Below are 15,461 nucleotides of genomic sequence, written 5' to 3' on the forward strand. Positions count from 1 at the left end.
TCCAGCGTTCTGTTTCGAAATAGCTTTTTCAATGTTTCCTTAAGAATTCCATTCATTTGCTCTCTTAACCCAGCAGCCTGCGGATAATAGGGAATGTGATAGATCCATTCTACATGGTGAGTCTTTGCCCACTCTTTAGACTCCTTTTTCCCCCATTTTAATTCGCTCAGACACATACCATTTCCATTTGATAAAACTACCTTCCTGTGCGATTCCTATTCTATGTGTCGTCGGGTTACCTTTAACCCATGTCAAAATCGGTATATGTGTTCTCATTAACACCGCATGGCCCACCGTTTGAGCCTCAGTTTCAACCAATGCCCAATAGCATGCTAATAGCTGCTTTTCAAAAGGTGTGTACCTTAGGCCTGCTTCTGGGAGCTTTCTCGACCAGAATCCCAAGGGTTTACGAATCCTATCTTGCTTTTGCCACAAACTCCAGTTAGCGTATTCATTTAACGCCGAGACCTGCAATTCTACCGGTCCCGATTTCATTTTTCCCAGTGACACTGCTTGCTGTATCGCTTCCTTCGCCATATCAAATGATCGCTGTTGTTCTTCTCACCAACTAAAGTATCATTATTTCCTTAGGAACTTTTAGCTTTTCCAGGTGCTCTGCTACCACCCGGTAGCAGATTGTGGGACTATGTAAATAACCCTGTGGTAGTCTGGTAAATGTGTAGTGGCGCCCTTCCCAGGTAAACGCAAATTGATTCATCCTATCCTCAGGAATAGGAATAGTGAAAAATGTGTTAGCCAAATCTATGACCCCATACCACGTTCCGGGATGATGTTCCACTCGTTCTGTAATTGTCACTGCGTCGGGCACGGCGGAAAGTCAATGCAGGTGTGTGTTTATTCAATCCTCTGTAGTCTACTGTCATCCTCCCAGAGTTATCTGATTTCCTGACTGGCCACAACGGATTGTTCCAGTTTGTCGTCACTGTTTTCAATACACCAGCTTCTAAATATTCTTTAATGGTCGCCGAAATTTCTTCCTGTCCTCCAGGTATCCGGTATTGCTTTTGACTACCTGTGTAGCTTGTGGTATCGGAAAAGGTGGCATTTTTACTTTACCCACTAATATTGCATGTATTTTCAGTGGATTTGCTCCGAATTCAAATCTCCCGGCTGTCAAATAAAGGGTCATTCCGGCTAATATGTCCATGCCCACCATCCACTCTGGGATAGGGGTTATAATCACCATATATGTTTTTATAGGCATATTTCCTATTTTCAAAGGTAAGTTTACATGTTTTCCATAAATCACTTTTCCTCCTAGTCCTGTTAATGGTACTAGGGATCCTTTTATTTTCTCAGGATTTCCATAAATTATTGAGGCCTCCGCCCCGGTATCTACTAACGCTGTTACTGTTTGAACTGATTTATCCCAATAAACTTCCATATCATATACTTCAAAAGACACAGTCGTAGTTAACAAAAAGGAACCGGTGCATCCTTTGTAAAACTGTACATGCAAACATAGTGCCCATTATTCAGAAGATATGACAAGCATACAATATAGTATTTGGATAGCTTTTTCGGTAAACAAAGATCTTTGTAACGTTAAGTCTATTGAAACACTTGTAGAAAGGCAACACCTGCGCGCGCACATGCGTACAAACGCGTACATGCACGATCGAAAGGCAACGCCCGCGCGCGCACACATGCGTACAAACGCATACACGCACGATAAGAGTATGGTTGTAAGCAGTATTATGTGCAAAAGTGAACGTTCATTCATTTCCTATACTGCGTTATCCTCACTGTTTAATGCACTGATCTAAAAAAAAAACAAAAAAACAAAAAAAAAAAAAAACTGGATGGCTCATTGGCCACCAAAACTGTAGTCGCCATCCGCCATCTTGATACTCCCAAAACAACCATGCCGACCTGTGTATAATCTTCTCTAGTCATGAACAATTCTCGCTCTGGCTGCGCTTGTGGGACCGGCCCTCGCACTCGCTCGCCATTTTCGTCCAGAATTGGTTGACCGTCCGCCCCCATCAGATCCTGGATTCGATCTGGTATCACGCGTCGCTGCTCTTTTCGTCACGTGATAGCGGAGTGGCAGCGGGATTCACTCCTGTCCACGGTACGGGGCGTCCCCCACGCTCCCGTAAGACAGCTCCTATCTCTCGGAAAGTGATGCCTTCCCACCCGTGCACCACCTCCTCCTCTGGTGCCTCTTCCGCACCCTTATTTTTCTTTCTAAACCAATTTATCCTGTTTTTATTTCCTGCGTGTAGCCTGCACTGCGTGTAGCCTGCATGATCCTACCGACAACGCCAAAAATGTTTTATTGAAAGGATCGGTGCTGGTTGGCGCTCAGGAGACAAAGACGACACTCAAAAGACCAACGTTCCCAAATGCTATTTAGCCTCTTATGCAGCCATAACTGTCAAGACATCCCACAACAATGTTCTTCTTTGTTATGCGAACAAGATAGTGAAACGGTCAAAACGTCTTGACCAAAAAAACAAGTTAGTGAAAAACAACTTATATAACCATGGTTGCACATTCGGGTATTCAACGGTTATGGGAAGCTTCACAAATTAACACTCGTCTCACCGTGCAATCCACTTTTCACAACGAACCGGGTCACTTGCAAACTTATGAAGGGTAAATCCATCCTCCCGGGTGTTCAAGGAATGTCCAGCAATGCAATGAGCCGACGTCTTCTCGAAAACAAATCCTTCGAGAGGATTTTCATGGGGGAGTTACAAAAAGCTGTAAACGTCAAAAACATGTTTTGTGGTGAGAAAACACATGGGTCCATGTTGGCTGCCGTTTTTTCCATTCATAACATACTAAAAATGAAGCATTTCATGACAGTGGCACTTTAAAGTAGTAATTTCATTTATGTATTAACTACTCTCTAGAGAGACGTTAGAAGAGTACTCTGTGTGTCTTCTGGCAGCAAAGGTGAGAAGTAGACTTGGTGGTGCAACCCAAAATTATAGGAAGTCTTACAAGAAAAGAGGTTAGCGAAGAAGTGGTACACCGAGAGGACTGAGGAGAGGCAAAAGGAATGGGTGGTTTTCACTGACGACACATTTTTTGCTCAACCACTGCGTGTCGCCATTTAATCTCTTTAACCTCGACCAAACGCCTACCAGCGTGGACTTGCAGAGCTGTGGCAACCATAGAGAAATAAAGTTGATGAGCTACACAATGAAGTTATGGGAAAGAGTAGTGGAGGGTAGACTCAGGACAGAAGTCGGTATTTGTGAGAGACAGTATGGTTTCATGCCTAAAAAGAGTACCACAGATGCATTATTTGCCTTGAGAATGCTAATTGAAAAGTACAGAGAAGGTCAGAAGGAACTCCATTGTGTCTTTGTGGATCTCGAGAAAGCCTATGACAGAGTACCAAGAGAGGAACTGTCGTACGGCGTGCGGAAGTCTGGTGTGGTGGAGAAATATGTTAGAATAGTACAGGACATGTATGAGGGTAGCAAAACAGTGGTGTGGTGTACCGTAGGTGTAACAGAAGAACTTAAGGTGAAGGTTGGATTCCGTCAAGGATCAGCTCTGAGCCCCTTCCTGTTCGCTGTGGTAATGGATAGGCTGACAGATGAAGTTAGACTGCAATCCCCTTGGACTGTGTTGTTCGCAGATGATATTGTGACATGCAGTGAAAGCAGGGAGCAGGTGGAGGAACAATTAGAAAGATGGAGGCATGCACTGGAAAGGAGAGGAATGAAGATTAGCCGAAGTAAAACAGAATATATGTTTGTGAATGAGAGGGGTGTAGGGGGAAGAGTGAGTTGACAGTGAGAAACGTTAGCAAGGGTGGACGATTTCAATTACTTGGGGTCAACAATCCAGAGCAATGATGAGTGTGGCGAGGCCGGCCATGATGTATGGATTCGAGACGGTGGCGGTGAAGAAACAACAGGAAGCAGAACTGGAAGTGGCAGAAATGAAGATGTTAAGGTTCTTGCTCGGAGTGAGCAGGTTGGATAGGATTAGAAATTAGCTCATTAGAGGGACAGCCAAAGTTGGATGTTGTGGAGACCAGGTTCAAAAGAGCAGACTTGAGATGGTTTGGACATGTTCAAAGGTGAGAGAGAGTGAGTTTATTGGTAGAAGGGTGCTGAGGATGGACCTGCCAGGCTAAAGAGTGAGAGGAAGACCAGAGAAAAGGTTGGATGTTGTGAGGGAAGACATGAGGAAAGTGGGTCTTAGAGAGGAAGATGCATGAGATAGGCTCAGATGGCAAAAGATGACACGCTGTGGCGACCCCGAACGGGACAAGCTGAAAGGAAAATAATAATAATAATAATAATAATTTTATTTACGCATTCAGAAAAAAAATTATTGTAATCTGGTCCAGTCTATAAAAATTACCCCCTCCTTGTTAAATCATGCATCAATTGTGGTTAATCACACGTTAACTTTCACTTATCATATCCAAGGCTAATTACTCCCAGACCATTTCGATCAAGAAATCACTTATACAGTCTGTCCTGACTAAATCAATTTGTACAAAATATGTAACAAAGCTGCAACAAAATGACACCATCCAAATAAATTCCAGAACAGTCAAGAAATAAAGTAATAGACATCGCTCAGTCTGGAAAATGCTACAAAAGCCAAAGGGAGAGCCATTATCTTCAGACGGTGAAAACATGGGACCGTGGTGAATCTTTCCAGGAGTGATATCCCTCCCAAAATTATCCCAAAAGTACAGCAATTACTCATCTATGAGGCCACAAAGGAAATCAGAAAAACGTATAAAGAATTGCTGGCCTCATTTAAGGTTCATGAAACAACAACAAGGAAGTGACTGGACAAATAATGCATAATGGTAGAGTTCCAAGAGGCAAACCATTGCTGACATAAAATAAAATAAATCTGTCTTACTTTTGCAAAAAACGTCTGAATGCAGTCACTATGATTTGACAGGCGCAATCGCGTTCGCGCACCATCACACTCGCAAATCTGTGCAGTCGAGCACGAAAAATCATGCGCGTAAAATTTATGAGTAGAAATGCATAGATATTGAAAGACGTTGCTTATTTTGTGTAGTCTTGACCAATGCAATTGCGCACTTGTCAAGGTCATTAGAGGAACAGCCAAAGCTGGATGTTTTGGAGACAAGCTTAGAGAGAGCACACTTTGATGGTTTGGACATGTTCAGAGGCGAGAGAGTGAGTATGTTGGTAGAAGGGTGCTGAGGATGGAGCTGCCAGGCTAAAGAGCAAGAAGAAGACCAAAGAAAAGGTTGATGGATGTTCTGAGGGAGGGCATGAGGACAGTGGGTGTTAGAGAGGAGGATGCATGAGATAGGCTTATATGGAAAAAGATGACACACAGTGGCGACCCCTAAGCGGACAAGCAAAAACAAAAAGAAGGTCCATTTTAATCGGATGTTGAGATGTACTCACTCTTCCTCCAGGTTGCACATACCACCTATGGTGCCGCATTCTTGGAGCATAATTAAATGTATCGTCTGATCATCTTAGTCCATTTGTTCTAGCAGACACTCTTCCATTGGCCACTGTTCCATTGTTCTTGGTTTGGTCCCTATTACGGAAAGGAGAGTATAAAGTTGTACCGTAAATGGCTAAGCGATGCAGAGGAAACTCCACCCAGGCTGTCCTAACCAATACTAACTGAACTGACATCCACCCCGACTTGCAGTACATTTTTAATACTGCGTGGGTGTTGCACTCAAGTAAAAAGTCAAACTGCCTATGGGATAGGCCCAGTAATGTCAGTGCAGTCACCGCAAGTATAAAGACGCTTTTAGTTGTATGTTGAGTCGTTTTTGCAAATGATTGTTTTTATGTTCATTTTTACGTTTTGCACAATGTCACAACTTCATTGGAATTTAACCTTTGGTCTGCTTAAAGGGCCAAGTTGGCTTCCCTTTTTGGCCTTGATGAAGAAATCAATCAAGGGAATGAGTCCTTGCATTATACAGCACCAAAACAGCCAAGAAAGAGCTCAAATCCAGGTGAGACTATTCAAATGGAATAAAAAAATTTAATATAGTTAGATGTCATTACTTAATGTTTTGCTTCACCGTGTTTTCCAGTCTCAGTCATCCAGACAGCAGCACTTTCACCTGGAATCTTACAAGTGTTATTTGCCACGGCAGTCCAAGCCTTTCGATAGTAAATACTACATTAATTTTAATGTTTAAAGACATGATCAGTTTGTTTGGATTTGAATTATTTTGTACATGTTGTTTTGCCATATGGACTTTGTTCAGATCTGCAATTATTCTCTGCCATGTTTATCTCAAAAGAGAATATTAATATAATTGCATGCCCCTTATACAGTATAAATGGACAGTACGTGAAGCAAGGAAAGCTGGGGGCAGCCATACTGGGGAACCACATGAGTAAAGAGGTAGGTACTGTGGAATGGATGATAATAGCATGTATTATATATTATAATTGTCTGTATTTTTGAATCTTCATTAAAAGAAGTTTGTTCTTATGTGATGTTTCTTAATCATGTCTCTTTGTGTAGTATAAACTGCTTCTATACTTGAGCCAGCAGAAAAAAGTTGCTTCTGCCAACATTCACATTGACTTCATTTTCACGGTGAGCTTTACAAACTGTCTTTACAAACCTGTTTTGAGTATAAACCAAAGGAACTTTTTACCAATGACCAATTCACATTTGTTTGTGGCCAATGGAGGCACCTGACAAATAATGAAGTTTAATGATGAATAATGAATTAACGATAAGGCACTCCAAGTGACTTAAGAGGCTTTCACTGTTTCCACCTTGCGAGGGTTTGCACGCGGCCCTAAAAGTCCCTAAAAACCCCTAAATTTTCAAAGGTGCATTTAGGGGCTCGTAAAAGTCCTTAAAATCCAGGAAAACCGGTCAAGCCCCTAAAAAGGCCTTAAATTAAAAAAAATCAAAGGGAGAACCATTACCGCCCAAATTCTCCCTAAAAAATAAATTAATCTTTCATTTAAAAAAAAAAATAGCGATCCGTCTGGCGTCCAAATCAGCTGGAAATTGTCAACGGAAGTCACTGTGTTGACAACTAGTCGCCATCTTGTCGATATTCCATTGTTTGTTTCCGTGAGTAGGCATTTCACTTAGTCTTCATTACGACATAGCGTAGTTCTTTCATCGATCCAACTTGTATCACGGGGAAGTGCATTTTTCAAGAAGCTTGGGTTGAAAGTAAGGAGTTTGGGAGCTGGGTTTCTCAAGCACATGTTTTACTGCCATCTGTGCAAGCAGAGTTACCAGCTTGAAAAGATCGGCATCAAAGCGCTGGAGTCGCACCGGAAAAACAGGAGACACGCTGATTTGGCGAAGACTCTCTCATCTTCCGTTGGTTTGAATCTGTTTCTAAACTATCAAGATAGTGAAGCATCAACTTCAGGCAGTGGTACTAGCAGTGCATGCGCACTAGGGATTGCAAAAAAACGCTTACTTTCATAACCGCTTTTAACCGAACAGCTGTAGCAAAAAAACGGTACCATAGTGGTGTTTACATAATTCACCCGGGGGACCCCGAGTTGGGGGGCGGGGTTCCGCATGAACTGTTTTTGATGTTGCTCTTCTGGAGTGACGAGTTCAGAGTTCCCCCCGTTATGCGAGTAGTGTTTTGATGTCTGCCAATAAAACAAGTTTACTCCCATACTTTGGAGCGTTTCCTCGATGCCATGTTTGATGTTTCTTTGATTTAACTGAATGTTCTTTTGACTCCAACTTTACTCTTAACAGCAAAACTTGAAAAAAGTGGAAATGATGTTGAAAAAATAGCGCAATGTGGAGCACCGGAACCGGAAGAAATGATTGGAAATGTTGACCGATTTCGAAAGTCCGATTGCGGTTTCGGTTTTAAAAAAAAAAAAAAAAGAAAGAAAACCGGTTATAACCAGTTATGTGTAACCGGTTGCGATCCCTAATGCGCACCTACAGTTGTCCAGCCAGAAGTCAGGCTTTATGAACGTAGTTCAATACACGAAGCTTGTTAAAGGCAGAGATCGTGTGGACTTTAAAAGTGATCTGCAGCCATTACAGTTACAAATCTTGTGAAAATAATTCGAAAGTGTTTGCAGTCATGTTCCCAGACAGTGACATTGCTAAAAACTACCACTGTGGGGAAAGGAAGACTTCGTACCTGCTACATTTGGCATTGCTGCCCACTTTTCATCTCTACTGCTTCAAAGCCAAAAAAGCCAGAATAGAGACTGACATATCTATGCTTATTGAGAAGGCAGAAGAAAAAAGGAATCTGAGGTTTATCACCGAGGCCAATGCACTCAGAGGCAGAGCAAAAGACAAGAGAGCCACTTTGGCACCTCTGCAGCAACAAATAGAGGAGGCACTGGGTTGGCTCAAGGAGCGAGAGTAGGGGTGCTGAAACAGACATCAACAGAAGACATTTGTGTATATAGTTGCAATTGTAGTTAGAATCTGTTTTTCTGTATATTGTTATGTGAAGACGTTGACAATGGTCATATCATTGAGAACTACCACAAGGGGCGACAGGTGATCACTGTCACAGGTTGATGGCACCATTGGGTGAGTCTTTTTTCCTTACTCTTGATTTCCCACGATGGCCCTAAATTTTTTCCGTGTCAGCCCTAAATTTTTCGTCTCAGCCCCTAAGAATGCCCCGAAAAAGCCCTTAAATTCTTTTGGTCAGACTGAGTATGGACCCTGCTTGTGTACCTGTGCAGAACGCTTTGGACTGGATTGTGGACCGTGGATGAGTACGCAGTCCCATTTAAACTACATTTTCATGGTTACGTCTGTACATGTTTCAGATGTACATCGGTATACGCGAAGGCAAAGAGAAACAGAGCTCCTGTGTTTGTTGTAAGGTTTTGGATAATTTACTGCATGAGTTTTGAAGCATCTGGCTATGTTTATAATTTTTTACAAGGGAAGCCAAATCTTTTGTGGCAGGGATATGTATATGCCCCATTTGTCTCCAAATAGTACTCTGGCTAATTTTGTGTTTGTGGACTAAGAATTAAACAAATTCATCAATTTTCATCTATTTCAGTATGTGGATGTCAGGCAATATCTCCCTCTGCTCTCGAATGAAATTGTCATCGGTGGCTTTGCAAACGTCCTGTGATAAAATGTGGAAATCAGGATATCTGACACGCCTTGTGTGCTATGACTACCAGAGCTATGGGTTGGTTTACATGACGGTTTGGAAAGTATTTTAAGCCAAGTTTGAGTTTACACCATCATGTAATCAAAAAGTTGAAGTCAAGCTAGCCCCAACAAAATTATTCTTAAAAAGCACCATGGCACTTAAAAAAAAATTGCGGACGTTACCAGCGCCAACTTCAAAATATAAGCTCCACCAGAGGATATATCGTGTGTGTGTGTGTGTGTGTGTGTGTGTGTGTGTGTTCTTCCAGGCTATGTATACTTATGAACACAACTTTACATATATGCAGTCATATATGTACTTGTCCTATTGGAATGAAACTTTTTTCATATTCACAAGTGGTGGTGGTTTATTAGAATAAAAATGCACACCTTTCTCATAAGGTCTTGGCGGTGGTGGCATTTTAGTCTACACTGTATACCTTTTTCATAGCCTCTAATTATAAAATGAGGGTTTTTTTTACGCTAAAATAAAACATCTAACAAGATGTATCTTTTGCACACTTTGTAACCACTTATTTAACCTTTTTTTTCTGTGCATCAATTGATTTTTTTTTTTTTTTTCATTTTTATTCTGCAGTTACAGTCCAACAATTACTGCACATTTTATGATGACCTCAGGCAGAATTGGTCCCTCATGTTTGAATCTGAGAAATCAATGTCTAACTTCTGTAAAGAGGTAAGAAACAAGTCATAAACTCAAAAATTGAGATTATAATTAATCTGAATGTTTTCTACATTATGGATATAGATTTGTTTGTGTCACAGGATGTGGGGACTGATGGAAATTTACCACTAGTGAATCATTCTATTCAACCTCTTTGAATTCGCTTACTCCAGCATTATCAGTATTCCATCTTGAGACATCATTCTTGCCTCTGATTTGGTAGCAAAAATGTGCTGTAATCAAATGTCAAGAGCAGCATTCATAAACACAAAATTGGGCTAATACTTGAGCAAATTTTTGCCTTTTACACATTTAAAAAAGGAATAGTACTAGGGTGGTTCAATCGAGCTCAAATGTCATAATTGCACATCGAGGCTGTGAGATAGATGAGAAGCCACAGAGACTAGCTAAAATTAAAGAAACACTGATACTTTGCCAGTCTTTTGACTCCTTTCTTGTGACATACAGAATGGTCTGACATTAACTGCATTGTAAATAGGACCTCACAAATGAGAAAAATACATCGCCATTCATGGTTACTGCGCAATGAAAGTATGTACTGTAATTTGGAAGCAATATTCACAAAAGAATGTATCAACGGTCAAGGAAAAACAAAAACAAAAGGAAAGCTATGATTTTGCACCGTGTTTTCATTCCATGTAATACAGTCACTGTGATTTGACGGGCGCGATCGCGCCTGCGTGCCATCGCACTCTCAAATCTGCACTGTCGAGCAAGAAAAATCACGCACGTAAAATTTGTTACGAGTAGAAATACATTCAGTAGATATTGAAAGACATCTCTTATTTTGTGAAGTCTTGACCAATGCAATTGCGCACTTGTCTCACATTCTCAGCGCACATGAAAACGGATCCAGCACAGTGATCCACTGCCTGATGTCTTTTTTTTTTTTTTTTTTAAAACACTGAAGCACACTGTCTGCTGCTCAGCCTACTTCTACTTCCTTGTTTACCTGAGATCGCCCTTCTCCGGCTATCAAAGGGGTACACTCATAATTAAAAACACTGTCCACCACCAGTGCTTTAGTTAGCAACACAGTCTGGGCAATGTAGAGCAAAGAGAGTTAGACATGCTGCTTATGTTTACTCCCTATAATAATAGTAAAAGTTTAAAAGTGCTGTTGCTCTAATGAATGACAGGGTATGTGACTAATAGGAGAAAAAGTGTTGAAACTGGATAAGATTTTCTCTTTTTTGAGTAAAATGTCTGGTCTGAAGCGAAAGTAGAAAGTTCAGGATGAGATGGTGTGTAATGTTAAAATTCCACCTTGGCACAGCCTGATCGAGGTTGAAAGCACAGACAATACAGTGCACAAAAAGCGAATTCTATATTTTAAATATAGGAGACAATATAACATCAACCTTAAAACTGTTTGGTAGCATCATTCAGCTTTCAACATCCATTGCTAAAGATATTCAGCAAGCAATAATTCAGTTTTACACCAAGAAAAAAATAAATGAAACAATGTTGCAAGCAACCTTTCAAATTTGTAGTTCATAGTTGGCTTGGTTTTGTTAGAAATGTATTTTTTTGTTTGCTGACATTTTCATTTTAAATTACAAAAACAAAAAGTTCTTAAAAATGCTCTGATGGTAATGTAAACAAGCCTGATCCTAAACAATCATTATTCGCCCAGAAACCGGAAATGCACGTTAACCGTACTGAGCATGTTCGGAAGTTATGCCAAAAGCACATGTTCCAAGCTTGTTCACATCTCTGCTCTTTATAGATGATGTGGTTCTGTTGGCTTCATCAAGCTGTTATCGCCAACGCTCAATGGAGCGGTTCGCAGCCGAATTTGAATTGACTGGGATGAGAATCATCACCTCTAAATCTGGTCCTCAGTCGGAAAAGGGTGGCGTGTCTCTCTGGGTCAGGGATGAGATCCTGCCCCAAGTGGAGAAGTTCAAGTATCTTGGGGTCTTGTTCACGAGTGAGGGAAGAATGGAGCGGGAGATTGACTGGCGGATCGGTGCACTATCTGCAGGGATGCGGACTTTGTATCGATCCCTTGTGGAGAAGAGGGAGCTAACTTGGAAGGCGAAGGTCTCAATTTACCAGTCAATCTTTGTTCCTAACCTTACCTGTGGCCACGAGATGTGGGGCGTGAACGAAAGAAAAAGATCCCGTATACAAGCGGGCGAAAAACGTTTCCTCCGCAGGATGGGAAGCTCAGTCATCCGGGAGGGGGCCAGTGTCGAGCCGCTACTCCTCCGCGTTGAGACGAGCCAGATGAGGTGGCTGGGTCGTCTGATCCGGATGCCTCCTGGACACCTCCCTGGTGAAGTATTCTGGGCATGTCCCACTGGAAAGAGACCCTGGGGATGACCCAGGACACGCTGGAGAGACTGTCTCTCGGCTGGCCTGGGACCATATCGGGATCACTCCGGAAGAGCTGGAGGAAGTGGCTGGGAAAAGGGAAGTCTGGGTATCCCTGGTGAAGCTATTTCCCCCGTGACCCAACTCAGAGAAGTGGTAGAAAATGGAGAGATGGATAGAGTTTCACAGTTACGAAATAAAACACTATAAAGCTCTCATTCAGGTTCGACAGACATAATGTATCCTTGAACACTATCCAGCCCCATGTTGGGCGCCATGAGCCAGATCCTATCTCCAGTTTTAGATAAATAACACCATTTAGTATTTAAATAATCTGAGCCAGTTCTCTGTTCAAAGTGTGAAAGCTCCCTATTTCTCCATTGCGTCGCACAGCGAGCAGCAGCAGGTGATAAGAACTTTAAGTAGTCAGAAATGGTGAGAAATACACCTCAGTAATCATAGCCATACAATAGCATACACACAATAGCAGACTATAGAAAATTAAAAATAAAGATTAAAGTATACGCAGGAACCAAGTGAGGAAATAGAATACTCACTCTAGATGTAGTACAAATTTCAGTTGTTTCCTTGAGATGCAACACCGATGTTCCAATAAAAATGGAAAACATAGATAAAAACATACTTGTTTGGATTCAAAGTTACAAATGTTCAAATCTTAACTTCCAAAAGGCGTAACATCAAAAACCAAAAAATAATCCCGGTTAAAATGAGAAAAATCTGATTCATCATGTCATATATTTTTAAAACTCAAATTGGAATGAAGATTAGCCGAAGTAAAACTGAATATGTGTGCGTGAGGGAGAAAAGTGGAGGGGGAAGAGTGAGGCTACAGGGAGAAGAGATAGTGAGGGTGGACGACTTCAAATATTTAGGGTCAACAATCCTGAGCAATGGTGAGTGTGGTAAGGAAGTGAAGAAACGGGTCCAAGCAGGTTGGAACAGCTGGCGAAAGGTGTCTGGTGTGTTATGTGACAGAAGAGTCTCTGCTAGGATGAAGGGCAAAGTTTACAAAACAGTGGTGAAGCCGGCCATGATGTACGGATTAGAGACGGTGGCACTGAAGAAACAATAGGAAGCAGAACTTGAGGTGGCAGAAATGAAGATGTTGAGGTTCTCGCTCGGAGTGAGCAGGTTGGATAGGATTAGAAATGAGCTCATTAGAGGGACAGCCAAATTTGGATGTTTTGCTGACAAGGTTCGAGAGAGCGGACTTCGATGGTTTGGACATGTTCAGAGGCGAGAGAGTGAGTATATCGGTGGTAGGGTGCTGAGGATGGAGCTGCCAGGCAAAAGGGCGAGAGGAAGACCAAAGAGAAGGTTTATGGATGTGGTGAGGGAAGACATGAGGGCAGTTGGGGTTAGAGAGGAAGATGCAGGAGATAGGCTAAGATGGCAAAAGATGACACGCTGTGGCGACCCCTAACGGGACAAGCCGAAAGGAAAAGAAGAAGACAGGTTTGGGATTCAGGAGAGATCAAACGGCTAATGTCTTAGGCTAGGCTAATCTCTCCTGATATCAGTTGGCACCATTCTCCATTAAATTTCTGTATCCAATTCATCGCTACATTCTAATTCTTAATGCGGATCACAAATAATGACATGTACATTAGACCTGGAGCCCACCTGTCCTGAGTAGTAAAAAGATTGATTCCTCATATTTTTTGCTTATATATTGTTGCACAACAGTGTCAAGCATGACCTCACTAATCACAAGGCATCCCGAACAACATCATTGTTTTGCTTATCGATCTATTCTCATTTCGCTTTTTTAAGGTCTAAAATCCTCCCTTATTTCTAACTCATCACCGAATACGTCCTCCCTAGTATGACTTTTTTGCTTGAGCACTGGGTTTCACTTCATTAATTTAATGAAAATATGTTAAGTTATTCCCTCCCAACATGCTAGCTCATCAGTAACATCATTTTATTTTATCACAAGATAGTTCTTCTTGACTCTGTTGATGAAATAATCTTAATGTTGGCAAAGTTAAACTTTAATATACGCTGTTTACTATACAATTGTAGAATACTTTCTGAATAAATGCTGAATTAAGTATATCGATTTGCAGTACATGTTAAAAATTATAAATATCTTTTGATAACTTTTTCTCTCAGAAGTGTTAAATGACTCTTTCTTCAAAACATTGAAATAGGAATAATGACTTATTTTTTCACTTGAATCAAATCTTGTGAATATCCCGGCTGTTATAGGTTATATATTTCCAAATAAGCATTAGAGCAAGCATATGATTGTATTGCAAGACTGGATAACCTTTTGATTGCTGAGTGACATCTCTTTCAGTCTACATCAGGTGGTTGAAATTAGCCATTATATTTATACTCCATGCCTTCATCTCGTGGTCAAGACTGGGCATTACATTTTTTCTTTTATTTTTAGAACATGTTTTAATTCAATTGCTAATCACAAACATTTCTGAACATTTATCCAATTAATGATCAACTCAGTCTTTGGCTTTTAGTTTTCATCCATCTTCACTCTATCTGGATGTTCGGGACGAGGGCCTCCAACAATGCATATTATGAGACATACACTACAAATTGATGGAAAGCTAGCTTTGAAATCAGAAGCCAGTAAAACATTCCTATTTTTAAACAATTTTAAAAAGGGGATTGGTTGCAAAAAGTGCTTGCAATATTCTAATGTTATTAAAAAACAAGTTACACTTTGCCATTTTAGCAAGAAACAAAAGTCATCACACCTGATTTGCTTTTGTGGGCCACATTAAACGATGAAGTGGCCCAGATGAGTTTGCCACCTGTGTTGTAGTACTTAACTATTTTGCTCATATGATGTATATATTTTTGCGTTAGGTGTGTTTGGCAAAGGCAAACAGCTGCAATGTTTTAGATTCAGTGGTGACACAAGATCTGAGTCTCGGGGAAGGCCAGGCAGTACAGTACGGTGACTCTTTGGAGGTGACGTACGGAGGCTGGCTCTTACAGAACCACACAATTGGACAGGTTACGTATACAAATCAAACCAGTTTCATATACAAATATGAGCATTAAATGACCTTTGACATTTAATTTCAGATGTTTGACTCCAACCAGAAGAAAGACAAATTGTTACGACTGAAAATTGGTGCTGGAAAAGTAATTCAAGTAAGATAATGTTTTTACTTTAGTTCTTGATTATTCTTTGCAACTATTTTTGACGAAACTAAGACCATTTTAGAGGTGATTTTTTTTTTTTTTCTTCCCCCTGAGCAATGCCACAATGATCATACTGTATATACAGTGGGTACCACTTTATATTGCAGCCGGTTGCTAAAATATTTTGTTTCATCATTAATGTGCC

At 41.0% G+C, this 15,461-nt stretch overlaps 1 protein-coding gene across 20 annotated transcripts in view; it reads left to right on the plus strand.

Moving 5' to 3' along the window:
* Positions 1 to 15,461, plus strand: part of LOC133499991 (ubiquinol-cytochrome-c reductase complex assembly factor 3-like) — a 124,706-nt gene that overhangs the window by 6,964 nt on the left and 102,281 nt on the right. For 17 of the 20 annotated variants that reach the window (XR_009794807.1, XR_009794808.1, XR_009794806.1 and 14 more), the window contains exons 2-8: positions 5,862 to 5,965; positions 6,047 to 6,125; positions 6,294 to 6,363; positions 6,487 to 6,561; positions 9,695 to 9,793; positions 14,975 to 15,124; positions 15,197 to 15,265. The exons of 1 other annotated variant lie outside the window; for it this stretch is intronic. Coding sequence is in view for 16 of the 19 variants with exons in the window: in XM_061818494.1 (XP_061674478.1) it covers positions 5,862 to 5,965; positions 6,047 to 6,125; positions 6,294 to 6,363; positions 6,487 to 6,561; positions 9,695 to 9,793; positions 14,975 to 15,124; positions 15,197 to 15,265 (646 nt within the window). In the remaining 3 variants the exon portion in view is untranslated. Of the gene's footprint in view, positions 1 to 5,861; positions 5,966 to 6,046; positions 6,126 to 6,293; positions 6,364 to 6,486; positions 6,562 to 9,694; positions 9,794 to 11,531; positions 13,194 to 14,974; positions 15,125 to 15,196; positions 15,266 to 15,461 lie in introns of those variants that run through there. 2 more of the 20 variants (XM_061818503.1, XM_061818495.1) reach the window with 2 other exon arrangements.

The sequence above is a fragment of the Syngnathoides biaculeatus genome, chromosome 4, assembly GCF_019802595.1.
Source record: "Syngnathoides biaculeatus isolate LvHL_M chromosome 4, ASM1980259v1, whole genome shotgun sequence".
Classification (NCBI taxonomy): domain Eukaryota; kingdom Metazoa; phylum Chordata; class Actinopteri; order Syngnathiformes; family Syngnathidae; genus Syngnathoides; species Syngnathoides biaculeatus.